At 38.5% G+C, this 26085-nt stretch overlaps 1 protein-coding gene across 1 annotated transcript in view; it reads left to right on the forward strand.

The window, feature by feature from the left end:
- Positions 1 to 8027: 8027 nt before the first annotated feature.
- Positions 8028 to 26085, forward strand: part of arhgef25a (Rho guanine nucleotide exchange factor (GEF) 25a) — a 122373-nt gene continuing 104315 nt past the window's right edge. The window contains exons 1-2 of the mRNA XM_052105664.1: positions 8028 to 8513; positions 12290 to 12428. Of these exons, the coding sequence (XP_051961624.1) occupies positions 8418 to 8513; positions 12290 to 12428 (235 nt within the window). The 5' untranslated portion in view covers positions 8028 to 8417. The remainder of the gene's footprint in view (positions 8514 to 12289; positions 12429 to 26085) is intronic.

The raw sequence follows: 26085 nt of genomic DNA on the forward strand, positions 1-26085 counted from the left end.
CTCTTTACCTGCTCACACCTGGCACGTCTTCAAAACGTCCATGTCTCACATGCACTTAAATGCACACATAATTATTAATGCACTATGAAGCTGAATATGGTAGAGTTTAGCCAATTAAAACAAGCTTAAGCATATCAGTCAAGACCAGGTAACACCTCGTGATTTCTAATTGTGTGGCAGTAAGGTGAAAAATCAGAGGGAATAATACTGAAATTAATCTATTTTTAAAAGTGACCATGATTAATCTATTACTGTCATTGTGGCTTGTGGCAGACCAGTTCAATGCATTGGTGCTTTCATAGTTACACACCTCGGGTCTGTGGTGACCCGGCTTGTATATCTAGTGGATCTATTATTACCCATAGTGTACAATTTTTAAGTGAGAAATTTGTGCTAAAATTGTGAGCACAACAAAGGGAAGACAGAACTGTGTATATTGGATTATTTCTGGAAAATACTTATGCCACAAACACAAGTCAGTAGTTTATTTTAGCAAAACATTTTTTCTTACGCTTGAAACATGATTTACACCTTTACAAAAAGTTCTGTGCTAAGGCAATTTATTTTTACACTTGCAATTTGATTTACGCTTTCACAAATCTTACTCTGTGCATGCAAAAAACATTATCACACTTGTAACTTCATTTACACTTTTACAAATTTTACTCTGCACAAGCAAATAATTTAGGCACTATTTTAACTTCTATATTTTTTAACTATTTTAAAAAATATCACAAAATATATTCTGTTCTATTATTTTCTAATTGTATTGATGCTGTAAAGATTTTTGCAAGCACAAGGGGGGAGGCAGGTCTATCTGTTTCTAGTAACCAATCAAATTAGGTTTTCAAGGTTTTCTCTAACCTGATTGGTTTAATAACGTGACAGACCTCTTGTTCTTCATTAGGCTGAGCATCATTCCTCTGGGTATCTCTCCTCTCTTAAATATTAAACTGAAATATTAATACATACATGTTCTTTTATTGCGAGTATAAATTTGAGCTGACACCATTGATTGATATAAATCTCAATCTGGTGTTCAAAAGTTTCTTGTTGCTGTTCATTATTTTAATTGCATTCAATTATCATTGGCATGGCAAATGGGTGGATGGATGGATGTAACTTGCTGGTTTCATTGAACTCATTCTAAAAAACTAAATTATATATGTAAACTATCTATCTATCTGTACACAGATTTTGTTTTATATGGCTTACTTTATTCATTTGTGTTCTAGCATGAGTTATGTCATACCAGCTAATTCCATCTATTCACCAAAATGCCTGGCCAAAGATAATTAATATTAAATCTAATTAAATTGTGCATGTATTAATATTTCAGTTTAACATTTAATAGAGGAGAGAACAATTTTATATATTTTGATATTTTATGTTTCACTAATCAAAGAAAAGACAAAACAAATTAAAGAATGGATTTATTATTTCCATGCTGGAATTTAACAAGAATTCACAGGCTGTCAAACACATATTGAGCTACACATAACACATAAGCTACACATATGTATTTTCTCAGGGACTTATTGAGTCTAAATAGACGAGAATTTCAGTAGTATATCTGAATGGAAATTTTTTATTTATGGAATTGTTTTTTGTTAGAATATTCAGAAGAGAAAGATTGATCAATACTAAAGAGGTGGGGACATAACTTCAAAAAGCAGAGGGTGTGAAATGAGATCCTGGGTCACTAAAGACCTGCGATATGCATTTAATGGTTAGGACACCTTTTATTTAAATATTAGAATTGGTAGGCATGACAAAGGTTTCCTGCTAAAAAATGTTGCATATACCAAGAAGATTCCATGCTAATATAACGGGTCCTGCTTTACACGCTCCGAGCGTGATTCAAACCGATGTCAGCTGGTATGGGATGCGGTCGCTCTAATGTGGAGGCTAAAGGCTACAGCCCCTAGTGTCAGTTGCTAGTGCATCTCTTGAGACCAGGGGAGTGAGGTTTACACACACTGCCAGCTATCACTTACCAAATGGCTCCTGTTACACTCACCCTCCTAAACCTCTCTACCATCCGGGTCACGGCACCACTGTAACAGGTCCTGCTCATCCTGCTCTGAGCGGGATTCGAAACGACATCAGCCGGCATGAGAGGCGGGCGTGCTAATGAGGAGGCTAAAGGCTACAGCCCCAAGCGTCTTGAGGCCAGGGGAGTGAGGTTTACACATACCGCACAGCTATTACGTACCAACTGGCTCCCGTTACACTAATACAGGCTTAATGCTTGCTAGTTCTGGTTTTGTTCTGATCTAGATGAGTAACCATCATAGCCATGAGAAACTTAACTAGTGAGGCTGATCAACAATCAAGGTCTGTCTAATGAAGCTGGTTGACCAAGAAAGTCTTGCTGGTTAAGTGAGTTAAAAGGCCTGGTGTGGACACTATAGCATAACAGCATCTGTTACTGGAAACAGAATGCAATAAATGAGAAATGCTGACCTTTTCAGAAGGGCTCCTCACTTGAATTATTACTTTCATTGTTAATTCACTTCCTAGAGCCCATTTGTTTTTTCAGGACCTTAAATTCCCTCTTTCCTAATTTATGACTGGCTCAAAACACTGTAATTTAACTCTAATGAGGAAGCAGGAACTCTTAAAGCACGGCAATCATGCTATCAATGGCATCGTGAACAACAACACCAGCAAATAGACTCAGCCCATGGATTTAAAATTCAATTAAGTTTATCCAGCAAAATACTGACGCATTGGTGGTGAGCCACTTCACACTAGTTTTTCAGAACATTTGTATGAAATATCTCAGCACAATAGGGGTGACTGAAATGAGGGCATTCCACGTGGAAATTGTGCAAGAATGGAACAATAAATTTCTTTTGTGAAATTCATGATTTCTTTGTAGGCTATATAGTAGAATCAGTACAACTGATAGTTAAACAACAAGAGGGTACGCATTTCACACGTCACAGGCAGCATTTACAGTTAAAAACATGTAAATCAATCTGATAAAGAGTAAGTGCAATCATGTTGCCAAGTGTGTCTACATGTGACACTGACATTACAAAAAACACAAATTTCAGTGAAAGCTCTTATCCCCACTCTATGCAGAATATAATTTAAAAAATGATATTAATCTTCATCAATGATATTTCATTCAAAAACACAGACTTGAATAAGACACTGAGTGAATGTGTAATCCCAGTTTAAAATGTTTGTTTAGTGGGAGGCATAGACAGTCAAACCTGCTTGTAGTTAGAGCTTTAGAACAGCAGTGTCAGGTTGGCTGGATCAGTTGGATTGAGAAAGAAGTAGGAGAGGTGAAGAGTAGCCACTGTTATTTTCTTAGACACTAAACCTTAAGCAGAAGAGTTACTGTAGTGCAAATTCTCAGGAAATGCTAGAAAATGAGGAAGCTTAGCTGACCTGGAGATCATTCAGCTCATACAGGCCCTATCCACAGCAGAGAAACAGAGTATGTGAGTGATATTCAATAGGGGACAGAGAGATTCAATAATAATAAGAAAGAACTATATGAGTTGTTAAATATCTGGATCTATTATATATCATATAAATGATAGGTTGCAGTGTTTACTGTTATTTGTAGATGTTTCTTCTTCCATAAATTACTTTTACACCCTCACTATTTTTTTTTGGTTTACTAACAGATGTCTAACAGTGAGTTAACATGCATCACATTTTTCTGAACATTACAGCTGCATCTCAAATTATGTGTTTCATAGCATTTTGTTGTGCAAATGAGTAGTGGACGTTACATTGTAAACATATTTGGAATAAAAATGACAGCCTCCTTCATCTTGATGAGCCTAATTTCATGCCTAGAATTGTATATTTTCATAAAAACACACAATCAAAAAACACTTTCACACATTTTTCCGCATAATTTGGCAAAGACACAGCTTGCTTGGAAATGATGCACAATAAAATATTCTGTCCCACTTTGGACTCTTTAACTACTAACATTACAACACTGTACTATACAAGTGTGAAACTACATGCTGTTCTGCAAAATTCTCACAAGATTCACATTTGCTGCTACTGAGGATGAGGTACGGGTAGGTTTAGGGGTAGGGTTAGGGTTTTAGCGTGAGGGTTTTGATTGGGGTAGGGTTAAGTTTAGGTTTAGAGGTAAGATTAACAGTATAACTAAAGATGTAATTAAATGCAGAAGCTTTAAATGTAAGTACAATGCAACAACAAGTATGTATGATAAGCACATTGTGTCAAATGCTTAGTAGTTAAAGACACCTAATATAAAGTGGGTCCAAATATTCTGTTCACAAGTGATATTTGACTTGATTTTCTTTGTTTTCTTCATACATATTTAATCTCATTGAGCATGCTCTAACTCAACTCCGTTGTCTTCTTAGTAAACAGGTAGGCTACACTAACTAACTAACTAACTAACTAACTAACTAACTAACTAACTAAAAAAAATTATAATATTTGTTGCAAAACATTTGGCTGTGGTGAAAATTATGCCACAAATGTGGGACAGTTGTATTTTGTGAAAAATTTATAAATAAATTAATTAAATATAACTCAATAAACATTGAGATGGTTTGTTTATTTCATAAGTTGTATGTATTTTTATAATTCAAAATGTATAATTAATATTTCATTATGGATTTTCATATTTAAAGATTGTCTGAAGTCTTGGACAAGGGTAAATCAATACATTTTGCACACACACAAAAAATCTATTTATAAAGTAGCAAAGATAAATAATGACATGCTAAGATGGTTACAAGTTTTAATGTGCCTTTAAACTAGCAAAAAAATTAAAAAATATTATATATATATATATATATATATATATATATATATATATATATATATATATATTATAGTAGTTGTAATAAAAACCCCTGGGACATAAAACTGCCCTTTAGAGTGTTTTCCTCCTAACACCAGCAGAGGGCAGCAAAGGGCACAACTACATCATCAACCACAGTTGCGAGATGAGGAAGATGTTTTTTATGTGGCGCTCTCAGCAAGTATCCCTGGCTGCAGCTTGCAGAACGGGGCGGGGCAACACATAACTTACTCTCATTGGCTCGGTTATCTTTTATTGGTGTACATAATAGGAGATGCGCTTTAAAATAGTGTAGCCCGATCATTTTTATTATAGTGCTGTCTGTGGCTCGTAAGTGATATGCAATTGTGTAAGTGATATGCATGGATCGTTGCATACAGATGTAGTAGGAGTCTGACTGAGCAGTCTGTTGTTGTTTCAGTTGTGTTGAAAGCAGAAGGCAAACTTACTAATCCTAATATGGCGAAGATTCAACTGTAATGCGGTCGTTATCAGTGTTGAAATAATTTGTAAAGATAATTTAGAATTTTGTGCTATGACACGTAAGTAACTTTTGTATCTCACGTGTCATTTCAAATAAATTAAGTAGGACTGAGTCGCATGGACTGATGAACAAATTGTGTTGACATGTCTTCTTTCATTCAAATCTGTAAATTAAAAAGTTTATGTAAAAGCAATTTAACAAAGCCGAATAGTTACAGATCACAATAGAGTGAAAATGATAAAAGTGTGTGTTGTTGTTACATAAAAATTTTAATTTATAACAGAGCATTATGAAAACCAACAGCGTCATCTACTGTAAATGAACAGTAAATTACACTCCGATTCTCACAAAAGTTATAAAGATGTAATATAAACGGATTTTCAAATATCCTAATACAAGAAAGAATACAAAACCCATATGGTTCATTCGTTCGTTTAACCTTTCGTTCATAAGGCATGTGCTTGTATGCAACGAAAAAAATAAATAAGAAACGAGTGCATGCATGTACTTTTAGTCTCTGCCATAACAGCTCATCATCATGAGTGATTATTTTGCATGATTAATAATAGATTCTTTCATTGACCAAATTTGCTTTATGCACACCATCTGTATCTGCTGGAACTATTGATTACTCTGCATTTTAGGAATTGGGTCGTTTTAATTTATGCCAACAACAATAACGAACAAAACTGTTATGCCATTCTTGAGATAGTTTAAGTGCTTTCACTGGTATTCTATATTGATTCATATTCATTCCTTTGAAGGATTGTAAATGATTATCTCTCCTCCTCGCTCCAAAAATGTGTGCTCTGTTATCTTGTCGGCCTAAAAATTACTTTCACATTGCCAGTCAATAAATAGTCCGTTACAGCGGAAAATAACAAATATTGGATGAGGCATACAGGCTATAACTGTTAATACTGGACTGACTTACTCGTGCATGAGCACCAAACACAAAAAAACACATATATGCTCCTTTAATTTATGTCTATGAAAGATGAACGAGCCAATGAGAATATGTTATAGGCGGGGCGACACGTGTAGCCCCTCCCCATATGTAGACACCTCATTCTCGTTCTCAGGATACTCCATGTATCATCACAAAATCAACCTCAGCACTCTGTTCAACTGCTATCTTTGGAACCGGAGCAGACTGGTCATAGAGAGAACCGGGACTTTTCCTGGTGGGCCAGCTGCGAAACAGCAGAACGGGTGGCAGTTAAGATGTAACAGGCTTCCACGTTATGACCAACGGAGCGACACCTCTCAAAACCTCAGCGCCCATGTTTGGAACTATTACTTTTAATGCACTTCATTTCTCATTCTTGCTATGTAACTTTTCATTAAAATGTTATGCCCTATGTAATCGTCTAAATGGACACAACTATAAGTAAGACGACCACACAGAGAGACTTTTGACAAACAATTTGTGAATCCACTTTCAGCAAACCACTCTGCGCAAGTAGCAATTGTTTAGGTGTCAGTCAATGTACAAATAGTTTTTATACACACACACACACACACACACACACACACACACACACACACACACACACACACACACACACACACACACACACACACACACACACAGGCTTGGTCATTCTACCTGTCTTAACGAGAAACATGTGCTAGTGTATGTGCGCATATATGTAGGATTGTGTTGGGTCTACAAGAGGACGGAACGCTGAGCTCTAAGTTTAGTCACAAAAGCTGTGCATGTGCCAAAATATAAATAGACTTTTGGCAATGTTTCCACAGCCCATCTTTATACCACTTGGCTCCACTTGGAGTGGCTAAGGCGGAACACATTCTGAATTTTCCTGTCCTCCTCTTCTTTCACATCACCCAGTGTCCGTGAACATACACAATCACAGAAGAATTTGTCTAAGGAAAAATCAGACCCAAATTTCAGCAGAGGGAGACCAGGCTAACATTTGTAATACTATAAACGTGTGTCCTGACTCTGAGCCAAGTTAAGAGGGAATGAGCGGTAGACTTAGGAATGTGTATGTCTACTTTGCTCAGAAAAACACACATAGGCCTATACATTGTGGGCCACCCACATATGTATATCATGACACGGTCACTCGTTTAGCTTAGAAATATAGAGGATAAAATAAGAACTGAACAAGCACAGGTTCTAGACACGCAAATTCCAAGAAAAGCCTCCTTGTCCAGTTTTTCAACAGTTAAATTAGATTCATGTGCAGATGTTTCTGGAAGACTTCCCCAGCCTCCTTTCAGCCTTTCTTGTTGTAAGTTTTAAAGTGGGCAGCCATTCTGAATAATCTCTGACAGCTTCTTTGCCAGACTCGATACTCTAAGCCCAGCACGGCTGCCTTATTTGGGTTTGTACTGCTTTTTTAACTCATACCATGCCATTAGCCATGTGTCATCCAGTTAGATGGAAAACAAAGAGAAAATATCCAGCAAATAATTTAGAAGTACAAGAAGAAACTAACAAGAAGGAAATAGAAGGGGAGGAGGAGGATGAGGGCAGAAACTTGAGAATTGTTCTTAGAATCAAAGTGTTGTTGTGCAAGTGAGCCACAATAGAAGATAATATTGATGTAGAAAGGGTGGAGAGGAGTTTTGAAAGGGGTGGTATATGCACACAGCCAATGACAAGCCAAAAAGGCTGACTCTTTATAGTGGTTAGATGTGCTGTTCACTTTGCTAAAAGCTACTTATCTCAAAGAAAAGGAAATGGAAAGGAAAGGGAGTAAGACTATAATTTGACAAAAGCCATATTTTCTGTTTATTTTGGTGTACCCTCTCTAAGGAACTCCAGGACTGTTTTGGGGGAGGGGGAGAGAGAGAGAGGCCTGACTGAAATCCACAGCAAAACTCCACCTGTGTGCAGGACAGGAGCCAGAAGACTCTTTAGTCTGGACAATAGCACTCGTTTCTTGGCTAAAGTCTACTTTGAACTAGACAAAAACAGTCAATCCTCCTCCACAGTTGTTTATTTATGTACAAGAGTGTTCCGGAGGAACATACAAATTGGAATTGGGCTGCTACTCACAGCTCTGGCACAACAAACCATCAGAAAGAGTGGGATTTTGATAGAGGGAGGGAATATCGACAAAGAGAGTCACATAGACTGCTGGTATTATGAAGGCTCTTGAAAAGAACCACGGGCGAACGGATCAGATTTTGGGTGCTATGGCGGATATGTTGACCTCTCTGGCAATACCCAATCAGCAGTGGGTGAGTGACTGAACAAATTTCCTGCCTGACTTATTTGGCAATTAACCCCTGTACACTTTAGTTCAGTTTGTATACAGCATTTATGCTACAAAGATGTATAAAACACGTATAACGAATGCGTGTGACTATTGCAAAATAATGCTAATTGCTATCTGTCATGTTTTTTCTTTTTGAGTTGGCACCCAAAACTTGTTAGGTTTAATTGTAAGCAGCATTCACTTAGTGATATTCAAACAGATTTACATAAGCACCGAATGATGAAAGCCAGCTGTTTTTGCTTGTTTTGAGAACAGTTTTGTTTGTTCAAAAGGTATCCACATGGTTGAGAATTTTACATTTGCTCTAACTTAGCGTTGTAATCATAACTTTGATTCGTGGAGCAGAAATAGTCAGTTACTGTTCATTTTATGGCAATATTATTTGTTTTTCACTCATGAGAGGCATAAGGATAACCTTACTGACAGAGCAATCCGATCTAAATGGCACGAGTTCTGGAAATAAATGTGTGTAATGAATCAGTCAGATTCACATCTTACAGAGAAAGCAATTATCAGCAGGAATTGTTTGCAGTTCACATTCATATCAAAAGCTAGATATGTAAAGTATATCAAGACAAACTTTGATGAGGGCTTGACAATGACTAGCCTGAAAGTTTTCACTAGTTTTAAATGTTTGATATTTGATGGCCATATATACAGACATTAGAGTAAGACAAACCGCCAGCTAGCTAGATCATCTGACAGACTGTCATGTAGATAGTCAGATAGTAGATAGATAGATAGATAGATAGAGAGAGCAACTTTTGTGGGTTTGTTTACGTTTAAAAAAAATTTGACACATGGAGTTTAAATTAACGAGCATTCTGTTGGCTTGTTTAAAAATTCTGTCAGTGTAAGTCAATTGGATTTTGTCTACTTTTTATACTAATTTGAACCAAGTTTGAAGAATAACAGTAAGTTTTGTCAGCATTATTAGATGAAAGTGTGTGTTTCAGGTTTTGCATATATTTTGCCCTTGAGGATAGTAGGGGACCAGACCAATGAAAAAACTGCTTAATAAACATTATAAATAATGTCTTAATGAAAATGTAAAAATGATTTGGAATTGGGATTTTTACACTAAAAAAGTGGTACCCTACAATTGTAACTTAATCTGTATAATCAGTTTTGCTGGTATAACCTAATGCAAATACTATTTTTGATGTAAATAAAAGCAACTTAGATGTTACTGCACGAAGCACATTAATTTACAGACACACATACACGCACGCACGCACACATGCACACACACACGCATGCACACACACACACACACACACGTTGTGTTTCCATGTTTTATGGGGACTTTCCATAGACATAATGGTTTTTATACTGTACAAACTTTATATTCTATCCCCTAAACCTAACCCTACCCCTAAACCTAACCCTCACAGAAAACTTTCTGCATTTTTACATTTTCAAAAAACATAATTTAGTATGATTTATAAGCTGTTTTCCTCATGGGGACCGACAAAATGTCCCCACAAGGTCAAACATTTCGGGTTTTACTATCCTTATGGGGACATTTGGTCCCCACAAAGTGATAAATACACGCTCACACACACACACACACACACACACACACACACACACACACACACACACACACACAGTACTGTGCAAAAGTCTTACATAAGCACATAAGATGTTTCACAAAAGCATTCATCTTAAGGTTCTGCTTATTTCTATCTTCAGCTTTAGTGTGTTAATAGGAAATATAAATGTTAGACTCCAAAACTTTACTTTTGCAAATAGAAAAAATTAAAATCGAAGAACAGGAAGCCCTGCAACAGATGTCATGGCCTCAACAAAGCCCCTCACTGAACATCATGTCAGTCTGAGATTACATAAAGAGACAGAAGCAATTGAGAAAGCCTAAATAGACAGAAGAACTATTTATTTCAAACATTTTTAAGACATCCTTACTATGCAACATTTTTCACAAGTGCCTAAAATGTTTGCACTGTACTATATATATATAAAATTGTGTTTTTTTTGTGTGTTTTTTTTGGTCATTGGAAATCAATGAAAAGGCTCCACCATGTTAGAAAACGTGATAGTGAGGAAAAGGGAATTAAGAGATTAACAACATCCTGAATTACTAAATCAGAACTAAAAATGTGAAGTATGACCTTCCTCTGTCCACGTGTAAGCTTGAGACCATTAGAAAGATCCAAAGATTAAACTACCTTCTGGGGAAACACAGATGTTTGCTGGATTTGTCATAGCAATGACATCTATCAAAATCAAAAGCTTTTTAAAGAAGGATAAGCGATCACAGATAGAAAAAGAACAAAGTGACAAACAAGTGAAATTAGTCAGAGAATGACAGCAAAACGTTTCAGGGAAAAGTGACCTTGTTGCTGTGACAAATGAAAGAACTACACTTTAAGGTGTTTAGGACAAATTTGGAGCACTTGCAGGCACAGGAAACTAGCACTGATTAAGACATCTCCCATAAACAAACATGCGCATGCCGTCTCATCAGAACAGCTGTCAAGCTGTTAGTCCAGAACTCCCTATCTGACAGTATGCTGCTTGTACTGACATGAACTGAGGTCTTTAAAGTTCTGAACACTCTTTTGTCAGTCACAACAAATTGTAAACGAAAGAATCCAATCTGCTGTGGAAATGAACCCAAAGGAAATGTCAACAGAGCTAAGATTATCTGTAACTCAAACTGCAGGTAAACAAACAAGGGTATTATAGACAGAAAAAAAAATTGTTGGAAGGAAACCTAAGTTTACTTCATATGGTAAGTCAAAAATGTTTATTCAGTATGATTGAATCAACCTGACTACATTAAGTTACCCCAATGAAAGCAATTTTCGAGGGTCAGATCAGATAGAAATCTAAAAGGTAACTTTAGATATTCACTTTATAGAGTTTAGAACCTTTTTAATTTTTTTTGCTTCTTTGATGTATAAATGGCAGTTCAAGTAGTTCAAGTTCAACAATGCAGAGGGTTTAAAATACCACTCTTTTGCATTTACAGTTCCATTGCCTTTGCCAAAATAAAGTCTGAGGATGAAAACATTTGCGTGAGGAATGCTAAGATGGGTTGGTAAAAAAGCATCTGCTAAGAACATAAGTGAATATGAAACATTAATGCAGTGTTTCAGTATCAGTGTATTAGTCAAATAATGACGAAAATATGAATGTTCCACGGATCACATGGGGTTATAGACACAACATTTAACATTAGAATCACTTACACATTTCACTGTAAAATCTGTAATAGTTTTTGTTGTGTGAACCTTTTAGACAGAGCAAAGAGAGCAGATTCCAGGGAGAGAGTTTTGAAGATTTTTCTTTCATTTTTAGTGATACCATGTTTGTAGAACCACCAAGGAAAATACATTTAGAAACAAACACATTTTCTGATACACTTAGTGTGGACAGTCAATAGCATGTGCATGTTTGTATAAATGCATATGTTTGTTCTTAAGTTTATGTTCAAACTAAAATACACTGTACATAATAAGAAAAGGAAAATAAGCTGAAGCAAAACAAAAAGGTAGACCATGCATTAAGCAGCATACATTACAAATACTGTACATGGTAATTGGAAAGACATGGAAAATGAATATGGAACCACCACGAAACACGAAGTACGTAGTTAAAAATATATATATGCAGAAATCCACTCAAGAAATGTTGTAGACATACTGATGAAATAAATTCCTAAAAAATGTTACATTAAAATTACAATTTGTCACTGTCCACCTTTGGTTTTAGAACTCTGAGAGTATTGAGCACCTGAATGTGAAACAGGACCAGAAGACAACACAACAACCACCATGGAACACAGAGGCATTCCAATGGGAGGATACGTTGCCCCGGGACAGACTGGAAAGACAACAAAGAGACAGAGCAAGTAAGATACAACAACCATATTTGGTTAAATGTAGTGTGACGAGTGGTAGTAGGTAATACATACATAACAAATGCTGCTTGTAATTAACTCCAACATAAGAAATATGCCAAGGCAAATTATTTATATTTTGTTTTTTAAAGTTTTAAAAAGGACTTGGCACTGTCTTGGCTATCAGTAACAAGGGAATGTATGGCAATATTGACGTTGATGATAGGCCTTGTTCCTGTTTAAAGCAGCTTTCATTTCTGTTTTAACTACACCTCTCCTGTGTCAGATGTGAGATCAGTAGTTGTTTTGATCTGTGCAATATTCTTAATGACAGAGTGATATGCTCATTATTGTCTGAAGCTCTGCGAAAAGGGTGTCTTTCTGTTGCACTTAACCTCCAATACAAATAAACATACTGGCCATCGGTGTTTAGGGTTTGCCAAATATTTACATGTGCGGTTAACACAATCAGCATATTTTGGGTGCGCAAATGGAATTATAATCGTTTCTGCGTGGGACGAAAATAATTTGAAAAGTCATCAAGATTATACAGCCAATAATGTCAAAGACAATATTTTAACCCTTTCAGACCTGGCATAATTTTAAAAAGGCAGAAGCTGTTTGCACCCTGGTGCAAATAATGGTAGAGTATATGCTATTTACACTTCAGGGCAAATTGTGGCAGATATTATTTTCACCTCAACCCTGGTGCAAATATTGTTATATACTAATTGCACCCTGGTGAGCATAGTGTCATATGCTATTTGAACCCTGGTGCAAATAATGATATATGCTATATACAAACAGTACAAATAGTGGAAAATATTATTTTTACCCCAACCCTGGTCCAGATAATGGTAGATACTAATTTCACCATGGTGCAAATAGTTTCAGATACTATTTGCACCCATATTTAAATACAAAAAATATAGTATGGGCATCACTGCAGTGTATTTATTGTGTTTATTTAGAGTCCCGCTGAAAAACTACATTTACCCCTACCCCTAAACCTAACATTAACCTTACCTTAGGGTGCTCCATTATGGCAAAAATCATAATCACAATTATTTTGGTCTATATTTAGATCACGATTATTTAACATGATTACTCATTGACATGAAACATTGTACATTTATTGAACTTTTTTTTAAAAAGTGAATTTCCTTGACTGCACTGTGTAGGGTAGGAGGCTATTGTCATATGATACTTACTTTATTTTACTTATGGTTGTCAAATAAAGGAAAGCCTCCAATCGCCATCATGTACAGCAGGGTTGCTCACATTTATGTGGAATGAGATCTACCTTTTCATCATGTTTTTGCAGCAAGACCACATACAATATAGGCTATAGATTTATCTCAATACCAAAATTTCAGTAGTCTGTAGTGAAATTTGATGATCCTCAATACCAGCTTCAAAACCACAACAAATAATAATACTAACTAATATGTTAATTTTGGAAGAATGTTTTCAATTTCTGAAAAAGTAATTATTCAAGACTACTAAACAGTCAGAAATAAAATAACAATAAAAAACAGCAATAAATAGATTCAATATAATAGAACAAAAAATAAAAATGATGTGCTTTTTGTAAGCTTTAAAAGTTTTTAACAACTGTATCAAGTATTCAAGGAAACATTCAGAATGAAATGCAAAATAAATCTACTACTGGTCTTCACTGTATGATTATAATACATGAATACTTTTTAAAGCTAAAGTTACCCAGTAAAGAGAAATTAGAGTTTTCTTGTTCTGGTTGTTTGATTTTTATCTAGACACACTAAACAGCAGCAGGTCTATTAGCTTACATTTAGACTTACAAATCCGACATGACATGTTCACTTTAGGCATCACTCTCTGTGTTTACATGAATACCTCACCAAGATGGGCATTTAGGTGGAATTTTCAAATATATTTGTACATTAGCGTGAACATTTTCAGAACACATGTGCATGTTCAGCACACACATACGCCTCCTGTCAATCAAACAGGGAGCAGCTGTTACTAGATTGCTAGCCAATTTTAAAATTACATGCTCTGGATTACTTTCAACAGCAGAATAAGAATATGAACTTTCTAATAAGTGAGACAGGCTTAGGCTATCACAAATATAGCTGGTTATTTATATCATGGGAAAATCAAAAGAAATCAGCAGAAATCAGCAGAGACCTCAGAAAAAAAAGGTGGAACTCCACAAGTCTGGTTCATCCTTGGGGGCAATTTCCAAATGCCTGAAGGTACCATGTTCATCTGTACAAAAAATAATACACAAGTATAAACACCATGGGACTACACAGCCATCATACCTCTCAGGAAGGAAGTCTCCTAGTGATGAACGTAATTTGGTGCAAAAATGCAAATCAATCCCAGAACAACAGCAAAGGACCTTGTGAAAATGCTGGACGAAACAGGTAGACAAGTATCTATATCTACAGTAAAACAAGTCCTATATCAACATAACCTGAAAGGCTGCTCAGCAAGGAAGAAGCCACTGCTCCAATACCACCATAAAAAGCCCTGACCTCAATCCGATATAAAATTTGAGGGCAGAACTGAAAAAGCGTGTGCGAGCAAGGAGGCCTTCAAACCTGACCCAGTTACACCAGTTCTGTCTGGAGGAATGGGCCAAAATGCCAACAACTTATTGTGAGAAGCTTGTGGAAGGCTACCCAAAAAGTTTGACCCAAGTTAAACAATTTAAAGGCAATGCTACCAAATACTAACAAAGTGTATGTAAACTTCGGATCCACTGGGAATGTGATGAAAGAAATAAAAGCTGAAATAAATTATTCTCTCTACTATTATTCTGACATTTCACATTCTTAAAATAAAGTAGTGATCCTAACTGACCTAAGACAGGGAATGTTTTCTATGATTAAATGTCAGAATTGTGAAAAACTGAGTTTAAATGTATTTGGCTAAGGTGTATGTAAACTTCTGACATAAACTGTATATATATATATATATGGATAATATATATCATATTATATTCTGAGGGAGTAAATGTTGCTATGCTAATACTGTGTTTTCATTGTGAGTAAATTTCTGTTCAATGAAAATAAGTAAAGGTAATACAGCTCTTATCTAATTGGCTTTATCCCAGCTGTAAGCAGGCATTTAATGGACCACACCCTTTAACTGTACTGCCTGAACTGATAATCAAACTTGCTTAATCAAACTGTAGAGGGAAAGCGATCGCTGCTAATGTTCCATGTGGAAAACTGCCCTGAACAGCTTCCATATGGGAGACCCACCCGCCTGCATTTTCCTGATGTCAGGAAGAAAAAAAAAACTCTACTGGTTGCAGCCAGATATTTTGTCTAGAGAAGTTTGTCTACATTACATTATTCCTCGAGTCCATTAGAACAAAAGGAGCTTTGTAGTGGCATGGGGTACTGAATACTGACTGAGGTATGTGTAATGTAGCCAAATCACTAACTTTTGAATATGGGAAAGCAAGGAGCCTGTGGTTGTTTATCGCAATCGCAAATGAGACTTGCTTAGATGAATTGCACTGTCAAAGCTGTATCCTAGTGTTGTCATGGTAACAACATTTCAGTAGTCGGTACAGATACCAGTGAAATTTCACAGTTCTCGATACCAATTTCAATACTACAGCAGAAATATGCTAATATTATATGTGCTATTGAACACACCAGTGTAGTTATTTATAATTATTTCATAATTGTTTGTTTCATATTGTTTAATAATTATTATTATTTCCAGAATTTTCCAGAACATTTCATTTAATTACATCATCAAAATGGTGTCTAATCAATAAAATATAACTTTTCAACATGTTATTGCATATTTTTGCCAGACATTTATTCAACAGCTGTCTTGCTTGTGATATTTTGATTAACTATTATTATTATTATTATTACAGTGAATATTACATTTTACTATTCAGTTGTAATATATTTTTTATTCAATTTCTTCAATTTCAGGCATCTAGATTTTATTTTGAATCATACTTTTATTATGATTCTATTATTTTGCCACAAGCTTTACTTTTCTGGATAAAGAGTTGCACAGTGCAGTGTGATCATTGAAATCTCATCTGTTTACACTGGCCTTTGAGTCTGACAAATGAAATGTCTCCACTCCAGTCTAGAGTGTTTGTATTTTAGACTACTGGTGTTTGTGTATGTGGTAATTTTGAAATGTTAGGATTAAATTGTATTACTGTGAAGCACTTTGGCCAATTCTGTTGTTTTAAATGCAATATAAATAAAGCTGAGATTAAAGTACAAATGCTGTGATTTGTCATCTCAGTCAACGAGAATGATTCTCAATGTCTGTGGAGTTTATAGTGGATGAGCGGTCGGATTTATACATTAATTTAAAGTACGCATATTTTCCAATGTAAGATTGCAGCCTTTAGTGGTTTAATAAATAACACTAGGACTTGTGAGAATTTTAATTTGATTATTTATCCATTTCATTGTAAAATGAGTAACAGAGCACGCGCTCAAATTAATCCTGTGCACATTTTAAAGCTGTGGTGTAATCACAATTATTTTGGTCTATATTTAGATCACGATTATTTAACACGATTACTCATTGACATGAATCGTGCATTTATTGAACTTTTTTTTTTTAAACCTGTCTTTTTAACAGTGAACTTGAAATGTAAACTGCACTGTGTAGGGTAGGAGGCTTTATGTCATATGATACTTACCAGATAGAGTCGGTGCTCAGTACTACTGGTACTGGAGAAACACTGGTATCTTTACATCTTTTTTTATTTTACTATCGACTTGGTAGCAAAGTACCGGTACTTTTGACAACACTACTGTATCCTATAAATAAGTCATACCGAGAGCTAAAATCAGTGCCCAGTTGCTTCCTTGTGCAATTTACTTATTTCATGTGTTGGTTTACAGTTTTTACAATTGATGAACTAAACTTTTCTGTCATCATTTACTTACCTTCATGTTTCAAACCTGTCAAAATATGAATATTTCCTTCTGTTTTCTAAGTTAGAAAAAAAAAAAGTTTCATTTATGGGATGAACTATCTCTTTAACTACAACTAGACTGCTATAAGTTTAACTAAATGAGTTCTCGGGAGCTCCTTAGCTGTTTTGCAAAATGCCTGTCTCCTCAAGTTATGGAGTTTCAGTTACCCATCAAGAAGATTTGAAGGGGTCAGAATGGACTTTCCATTCCTTGCTTTGTCTATGGGTAAAGAGGCCCATGCTACCATTACTGCAGTGGAGCTATAGGCACAAGAGATCACCCATCTGTTAAAGATTAGAAACAAGATGCCTTATAGTGTTTTCAGTGGAATCACGGGACAGTGCCAACATTCACTAAATCACATGCAGATGCTGCAGCTTGCAAAGAGATAGCACATATTAACTCTCTCTCTTTTGACTCAATTTCCCCCTATGCCTTGTGTCCTTTTGTCCATTCAGGACATTTTCTCTAATCGGAGCTCTTATGCCTTCTTAAATCACTTTTTTGTTTCTCCACTGAGCAAGTTCTATTCTGAAACTCAAGGCTTTACCACCCAGACATTTGTATGAAGGTACTTCCAAAGGAAATTGGTTTCAGAATGGCTTCTGAGGCACAATAATGTCATATCTAAAGACCTAAAACAGATTCAAGTGAGCTTTAGAGATAGCCAATAAATTATTTAATGAGTTCAATGTGTATCTATCAGTAATGGAATCATAAGTAAAATAAATAAATAAATAAATAAATACATAGATTTTTATGAATGAATTTCCTTCTTTCGACCGCTCCGTCAGATGACATTTTTATTCTATTCACCAACTGACCAAACCACATGCACGTGATTGTTGGATATCATAGATAGCCAAAAGGATCACCTGGTAAGGCGACATTGCTTCCAAATTTTCCAAATATATATATATATATATATATATATATATATATTTAGGTGAACTATCCTTTGAATATTTTAGGGCACTAAGGAATATGTTTTGTTCAGAATCCTTGTTTTATTTATGTAGAATTTTCATGGCTATGTAATTTATATTTAGCGCCTCATGTGCGTGCAAGGCTGATATGTCTCAGAACACTGTGAATTTCTTTTTTTGTTCATAGCTATTTTATTCATCAATCTTCATTTATTATTCAGTTGCAGCAAAGCTTCTTTGCTCTGCAAAGTGTTGCTTTATGATGTGTCACTCTCATTACAGTCAATAATAATTATGCATTCATCAAAATAGTAGAGTATGCCTGCTGTACAAAACTAAGATTTTTTAAAGGGGATATTTGACAAAAAATTACATACACTGTAATTTTTACTCTGGGTAAAATCCTCTATATAAAGAGATTTTCATCCATTCATAAGCTGGCCCATTCCTTGTCCAAGGAATATATCTCCATATATTCCTTGGACAAAAACAAAAACACACATCTGGCAGAATGTGGAGTCAGTTCTCCCATGAGAACCATAGGCTAAGCAAGTCCCAACCTTAAAAGGACCTTTGTTACCACAGCTTGGAGCTGCACTGGCACACTGGGGGAAATTGGTGCTGGGTGCTTTAGGATTGAGTGTATGCATGTGTATTTTCACAATTGCATATTTTAAGCATACTATTCATAAATTAAAATTAGAATTAGAGTTTGTGGTTTTTCTTTTTTTTTTGTGGCCCATGTCTATAAATTTTGTGGTCATTTATGTTTTAAGTGTACTCCTAAACATTGACAAAATTCACTTTTAACAGATATATGCATTTCGTCATTCTATACCAGAAAAAGAGACCAAAAATATTTGCTCTATGCAGATTTTTATCCAATCAAATGCTCTCTAGAATGAGACTGTCCCTCCCCCAAATATCACCTCACCTGCAAACGATTAGCAAGTAGAAAATCATGGTTAATAGCTGGGATATGACTTAAGCCTATTGCCTTTTAAACAAAACGAGAAGCCAAGGGCGCAGATGGCACTAGGGACGGGGGGGACATGACCCCCCCAGATTCATAGTGACCCGATTCGTCCCCCGCCCTCACTATCCCTACGAAAGGCGACAAAAATCGCAACACATTGTCACACCCAACTCGTCACATATGGACGCGTGGCGAGGACCCCTTGGCGTCACTTATTGACGCACTGGGTATACCTTTGGCGTCATTTTTCAACGTGCAGGGTAGTCCAATAGAACCGGAGCCTGTAGCGTTGAAATTTGACGTCTTGGGCTGCGAATGGGTCGAGAGTCGAGACTGCAATAAATAAAAATAAAAAGGAATAGGCTACAATAAATGATCTATGCCAGGGCTAGTATAATGGTGGCCCCCAGATCATCTTTATCTGGCCCTCCAACTGTTTTTTATGTTTAAAAACCCTCACAATCTGATATCAAAGTGCCCTCTCAGCAAAGGTTTAGCGCGTTCATAGGCAACCGCATTCATCGGTGAGTTTAACAATATAGAAGTCTATCGGACTACCCTGCACGTTGAAAAATGACGCCAAAGCTATACCCAGTGCGTCAATAAGTGACGCCAAGGGGTCCTGGCGAAGCATCCATATGTGATGAGTTGGGTGTGAGAATGTGTTGGTAAAAAAGAGGATTACGGCCCGCCGCTGCTTCAGAATCGGGTCGGGACAGACGCAGGCTGACACACAATAATAATCTACACCGGTCGGCGGTCACCATTACTTTGTACCCACATTCTCACTACATGCTGTTCTGTTGTCAATAAACTCACGATGCCATCATGCCACCGACGTTTACACTCTCTCTGTGTGTGAGTGTGCTACGACTCCTGAGTGACGTTGCCGGGGTCCTATGAGGAGGTAGCTGCCTCAATCGTGCCTGTAGGAGCGGACCGGTAACCATAGTGATCATATACCATCTATGACTGAGCTGAGTCGGTGATTTTCTGAACTGAGAAAAATCGACTGTAAATGCCACATAAAGGCAATGAAGAGACAAAAAACAATCACCTCGTTTTTTCAAAAACCAAACAATGTAAGTATCCTATGGCTGTTGACTTTCCCAGATGTGGCAGATTAGATTTGTTAAGGGGAATAGCTAGTCTGACAACAATGGCAAAAAGGCTTTTGCACTTAGCAAACACAGCAAAATGTGGAGACCATAACTATGCATTTAGATGAGTGGACAGAGGCAAATAATGAATGAACATAAAAAGAATGGTTGGATAAATTAAACAATTTATCGTCGTCAGGAAATAATATTTTATCTTATCATTTAACCCATTGTACTGTATAAATTGACTGAGGTATGTTCACTGTCGTGTGTAAGCCACTATAAAAATAATTATAATAAGTAAATTTGTGTGGTGCAAGATTTATGCAAACAACAAATAAAGGCCTACATAAACTTTTGACATCCTCTTATAGCAGGAAATCATGTTTTTTTTTATTGTACAGAGCAAGGAGGATATAGATTCTTAAATTATGGGCTATGAAAAACATTTCTTAATATGTCATACATCATTTGAAAGATATTTCTAATCTATAAATTGCAAAAACTTGTAATTAACACTTAAATTTAAAATTTTGAGTTATTCTTAGACATTTGAAATAGCCATTAATTCTCAGGAATATGTTGTATTTCACATTGTTGTGAAATTCTATAGCGGTATAGAGGGTTAACTGAAATTATAAGATTTAAAATGTTATCCTCCTGGCCTGCAGGCAATTTCTGATGACAGTGAGGCAGACCCTAGTCAGTCAAGTGAGGATCTGCAGGAGGGCAGCCACAGTAGAAAAAGACAGCATGAGGAAGGAGAGACAGTAGAATTACAGACAGAAGAAGCAGGGACAGAACAACAAGGAGGGACAGGAGGCAACACAGAGGGAGAGGATGTTGACATGATAATGACATATACAAAGCCAAATCAACCTGACCCTAAAGTTTTGCAAAAGCAAGTGATGAAAGACCGGACACTGACATTCCAAAAATCATGGTATGAGAAGTTTTGGTAGGTGATTGGCATACTAGTCAAATAACAGTCTGATCATGCATTGCTAGTGGTGATCAGGTAGGCCTTAGTTTACCTTTGTTCATTGTTGTTTATCCATGATTTCAAATAAGAATCCCCCAATGGCTTTTTAGTGCAAATCATTAGCCCAAATTAGGCAAAGTAACTACTTGAGCACTAGTTAAAGCCCAAATTACGCAAAATAACGAATTGAGTTTAAATCATTTGCTGACAGCTTGGTCCCCCTCAGTTAAAAAATCCTATCTGCGCCACTGCGAGAAGCCCTATATGTCCCATCACTCACAGTGATGGGACAGTGACCTATTGATACAGTATCAATAGGAAATTCGTCCACAAATAAAAGACAGCTGCACTTGTCAGGCCATTTCATGGGGTCTTTAATGCACATCAAGCCTTGATTAGTACATAAATAATGACAGTTATTGCTATAGTGGAGTCTGTTATCCACCTCATCCTGTAAGTAACTTCATAAAACTACAGGGGTCTAAAATTGCACATCTTAAGGCCGACAAAATAAAAGAGAAGAAACAGATGTCATTCGTTAGAACACATGTACAACAAGGGAATTTAAATGAGGTCAAAACTTAAGCTTTTAGGCCTGGGCTGTTCTGGAGAGCAGACATATTCTTGGGTTAATGCTCTAGAGTGGGTGACATGTTGATAAAGGCAAGCCAAACCTTGACACCCAGCAACCATCAGTCATCATCCTCACAATCAGCTTCTAAAACTTGATGAGCCACTGACACATCATAAAGCTGTAGTGCTGTTTGTATACTCCACTGTGTTGTGTTATTAATTGAATGTTGATATATGGTAAATGTCGGGTGAGATGCAACCCATCATTGATCGATCTGTGGTTAAAGACCCCATGAAATGGCTTGATCAGCACAGTTTCCTTTCCTGTGTTGAAACAGGAAGTTTCATTCAGAATTTTTCTTCGGAGCCGATGGTCGTGTATGCACTCAGCTGAGAGTTACACACCCGTTCCTGTTCCTCTGAAGCTGCCTGCTGTTGGATTCTATGGCGCATTACAGCGGCTTTTTCCTTCTCTGCACGGTAGTGCAGTTTGCCCCTGGGCGCTTCGACAGTGCAGTTAAAAGAGTTATTTTCTTAAAAAGAGCAAATACACAGCTGGCGTTGAACGTCCTTTTCGGGATGCGTCTTTTTAAAGATGTGTTTCCGCCTCTGCTTAGTTTCTGGATGCGGTTGATTTCTTCCTACCTCTGACGGTCATAAAAGCTGCCTTGTGTGCCTGGGCTACGATTACACACAGGCAGCGTTTTATGAATGGTCTATGTTCTCAGTGCGAGAACATAGCCATGACAACATTGCGGTCATGGCTTTCTTTTGTCATGAGAGAAAGCCACTTCAGCCGCCCCCCACGCCTCGACTCCTTCCTACGGGATTGGGGCAGGCGCCGTGAGCGATGAAGGCGATTTGCCGTACTACCTGCTCTGCCCCGCTGCGAAGCCCGCCGGTACGTCAAAAATAATCGTCCCCTTAGTGCCCCTAGCACGGAGCTTGGATGCGTGTCTTTCACTTCCCAATCCGTCACGCTGGCTGGCCAGGACCATCCGACTCGGTTACGCGATTCAGTTTGCCAGACCTCCGCCCCCCCTTCGTGGACGTCCGCTTTACCGCAGTGCAAGGCAAATACGCCAAATCCCTGTGTGTGGAAATCGTCTCTTACTCAAAGACGCGATAGAGCCTATCCCTCCAACCGAGATGAAGAAGGGTCCCTACAGCCCTTACTTCATCGTACCCAAGGAAGCACGGCGGCTTACGACCGATCTTGGACTTGCGAGTTTTTCAATCAGGCTTTGCACAAACTCCCGTTCAAAATTCTCACGCAAGAACACATTTAAACTTGTGTCCGGCATCTAGATTGGTTCGCAGCGGTAGACCTGAAATGACGCGTACTTCCACGTCTCAATTTTGCCTCGTCACCGACCCTACCTACGGTTCGCGTTTGACGGCCAGGCGTATCAATATGAAGTCCTACCCTTCGGCATGTCTCTCTCCCCTCGCATCTTCACGAAAGTCGCAGAGGCAGCCCTTGCCCCGCTCCGAGAAGCCGGCATTTGCATACTCAATTGGCTCATTTTGGCCCACTCCTGAGAGTCACAATGCGCTCATAGAGACCAGGTGCTCAGGCACCTCAGCCGTTTGGGGCTTCAGATCAACTGGGAAAAGAGCAAGCTCGCCCTGGTTCAGAGCATCTCTTTTCTCGGCATGGAGTTAGACTCAGTCTCAATGTCAGCCCGCCTCGCATGCAATGAGCGCGTGCAGTCAGTGCTAAAATGCATCACCGCCTTCAGGCCGGGCACAGTGGTCCCTTTAAAACCTTTCCAGAAGCTCCTGGGGCATATGACATCCTCCGCGGCGGTCGCACCGCTGGGGTTGATACATATGAGACCGCTCAGCACTGGCCCCAGACTGGCGGCACGCACCGTGTGATCATTGAATTGGTTGCGAATTGGTGTTCTTCCTGGGCTGAAGACACACAGAGGTGCGCAGTTAGGTCAGTGCTCCTATTCCTGCAGGAGAGGTTGGAGGGGAGGCTGTCCCCGTCCACCTTGAAGGTGTATGTGGCTGCTATCGCGGCACACCACGACGCAGTAGACGGCAAGTCTTTGGGTAAGCACGACTTAATCATCAGGTTCCTAAGAGGCGCCCGGAGGTTAATTCCATCCCGGCCAAGCCTGTTCCTCTCCTGGGATCTCTCAGTGGTCCTCATGGACCTTCAGAGACCCCGCCTTCGAGCCGCTAGAATCAGTTGGACTCAGGGCCCTCTCTCTAAAAGACTGCCCTGCTGATTGCGCTCACCTCCATCAAGAGGGTCGGGGACCTGCAAGCGTTCTCTGTTAGCGACACTTGCCTGGAGTTCGGTCCGGCAGACACACATGTGATCCTAAGTCCGCCACCGGGCTACGTGCCCAAGGTTCCTACCACACCCATCAGAGACCAGGTAGTGAACCTGCAAGTGCTGCCCCGGGAGGAGGCAGACCCAACCCCTTCGTTGCTGTGTCTGGTACGTGCTTTGAGTGTTGCATCCTTGTGGGCACTGGCCAGGGGCACCTCCCTGGCAGACATATGTAGAGCAGCGGGTTGGGCAACACCTAATACCTTTGCAAGATTTTACAATCTCAGTATCGTCCTGTGTTTTCTCAGGTCCGAGCCGGTAGAACTCGGTAACACGCTGACGAACTGGCCATGTGGATCGCTTGCACCTAGTGCCCTTTCCCTTGGTCGAGGTAAAACTGTGCACTTTCTCTCCCAGGAGATTCTATATATCCGGATCCCTGGACGACTCCTCCCTAGCCCTATGGGTCCGCAATTCGGGGGAGGATTTCTCTGACCCAATCCACTATGGGTACTCAAATCTACCTTGTACTGGAAAAAGGTGCTCCACAGGTCGGGACTCCTGCGTGGAGTCTTCCTGTGTGTATTTTTCACGGTACGGTCCCCTTGCGAGTGGACCCGCATCTCCCTTGGATCTATCACCGCGCCATTTTTCCACATGTGACCTGATTGGTCCATGTAACGTACTTACCTCCCCGTTCCTGGGCAGGTGTGGTCTCCGCAGGGTCTTTTCCCCCTGGAAGAATAGGAAACCGGGTAAGACCCCCTTCCCATGATGCATGTAAGGGCCCCAGCCGCTTTGGCTCTATGCGGGCAACATAGAGAGAAAAGAGGCCCGGCTAGGCTCGGCCCGTTCCCAGATTGGCAAGCGTTGCCTTGTTCCCCTGCTTAGGGTAATCAAAAGGGTTCCAACATCTTTTTATGGGGCATTGGGGAAGGGTACGTGCAGTCTGACACAACTGGTCGTCTTTGCACGTAAATATACCTGCCCGCTCTTATGTCAGCATTACACGTACATGGCTCAGGGCATGGCGTGATTTGAATTGGACCCCTAGTGTCGCTTCTTCGGGGTTGTGTCCTCCCGGCCACATCGCTGAGCCGAGCCACTGTAGTGCCTGGACCATTTCCAGCTCCTCAGAAAAATCCTTAATGAACTCGAAGTATTTGCCCACTTTTATGCCTGTATGTCCGGGGGCGGGGTATGCAAATACTCTCTGCCTAATTCCCATTGGCCTTTTTTCACAGATCAGAGGCATATTCGGCGCTCAAGAGAGACCCCTAGTGTCGCTTCTTCGACACAACGTCTCGTTTCCTCCATCAGGGAACAGAGGTTACATCCGTAACCTAGACATTTTCAGTACTGCATAACAAGTGTAATATGTATTCCTGCAGTTTTCTAACTGTTGTACAAATGTGCTAAAATGGATTCAGTATTCCTGCAGTTTTCAGTACTGCATAATAAGTGTGGCAATTTAGACGCAGTATTCCGGCATTTTTTAGTACTGCATTACAAGTGTGGTAAATTGGATGCAGTATTCCTGCAGTTTGCAGGACTGCAGTACAAGTGTAGTAATTTGGACGCAATATTCCTGCTATTTTCAATACTGCAATATGAGTGTGTTAATTTGGATGCAGTGTTCCTGAAGTTTCCAGTGCTGCAGTACAACTGTGCTTATTTGGATGCAGTGTGTCTGCAGTTTTAAGTAGTGCATTACAAGTATGGTAATTTAAATGAAATATTCCTGAAGTTTTCAGTACTGCGTCACAATTGTGACAATTGGATGCAGTATTCCTTGAGTTTCCAATACTGCAGTAATACTCTGTCCAATTTACCACACTTGTACTACAGTTAAAAATCGCAGTTA

The sequence above is a fragment of the Xyrauchen texanus genome, chromosome 35 (genome assembly GCF_025860055.1).
Source record: "Xyrauchen texanus isolate HMW12.3.18 chromosome 35, RBS_HiC_50CHRs, whole genome shotgun sequence".
Classification (NCBI taxonomy): Eukaryota; Metazoa; Chordata; class Actinopteri; order Cypriniformes; family Catostomidae; genus Xyrauchen; species Xyrauchen texanus.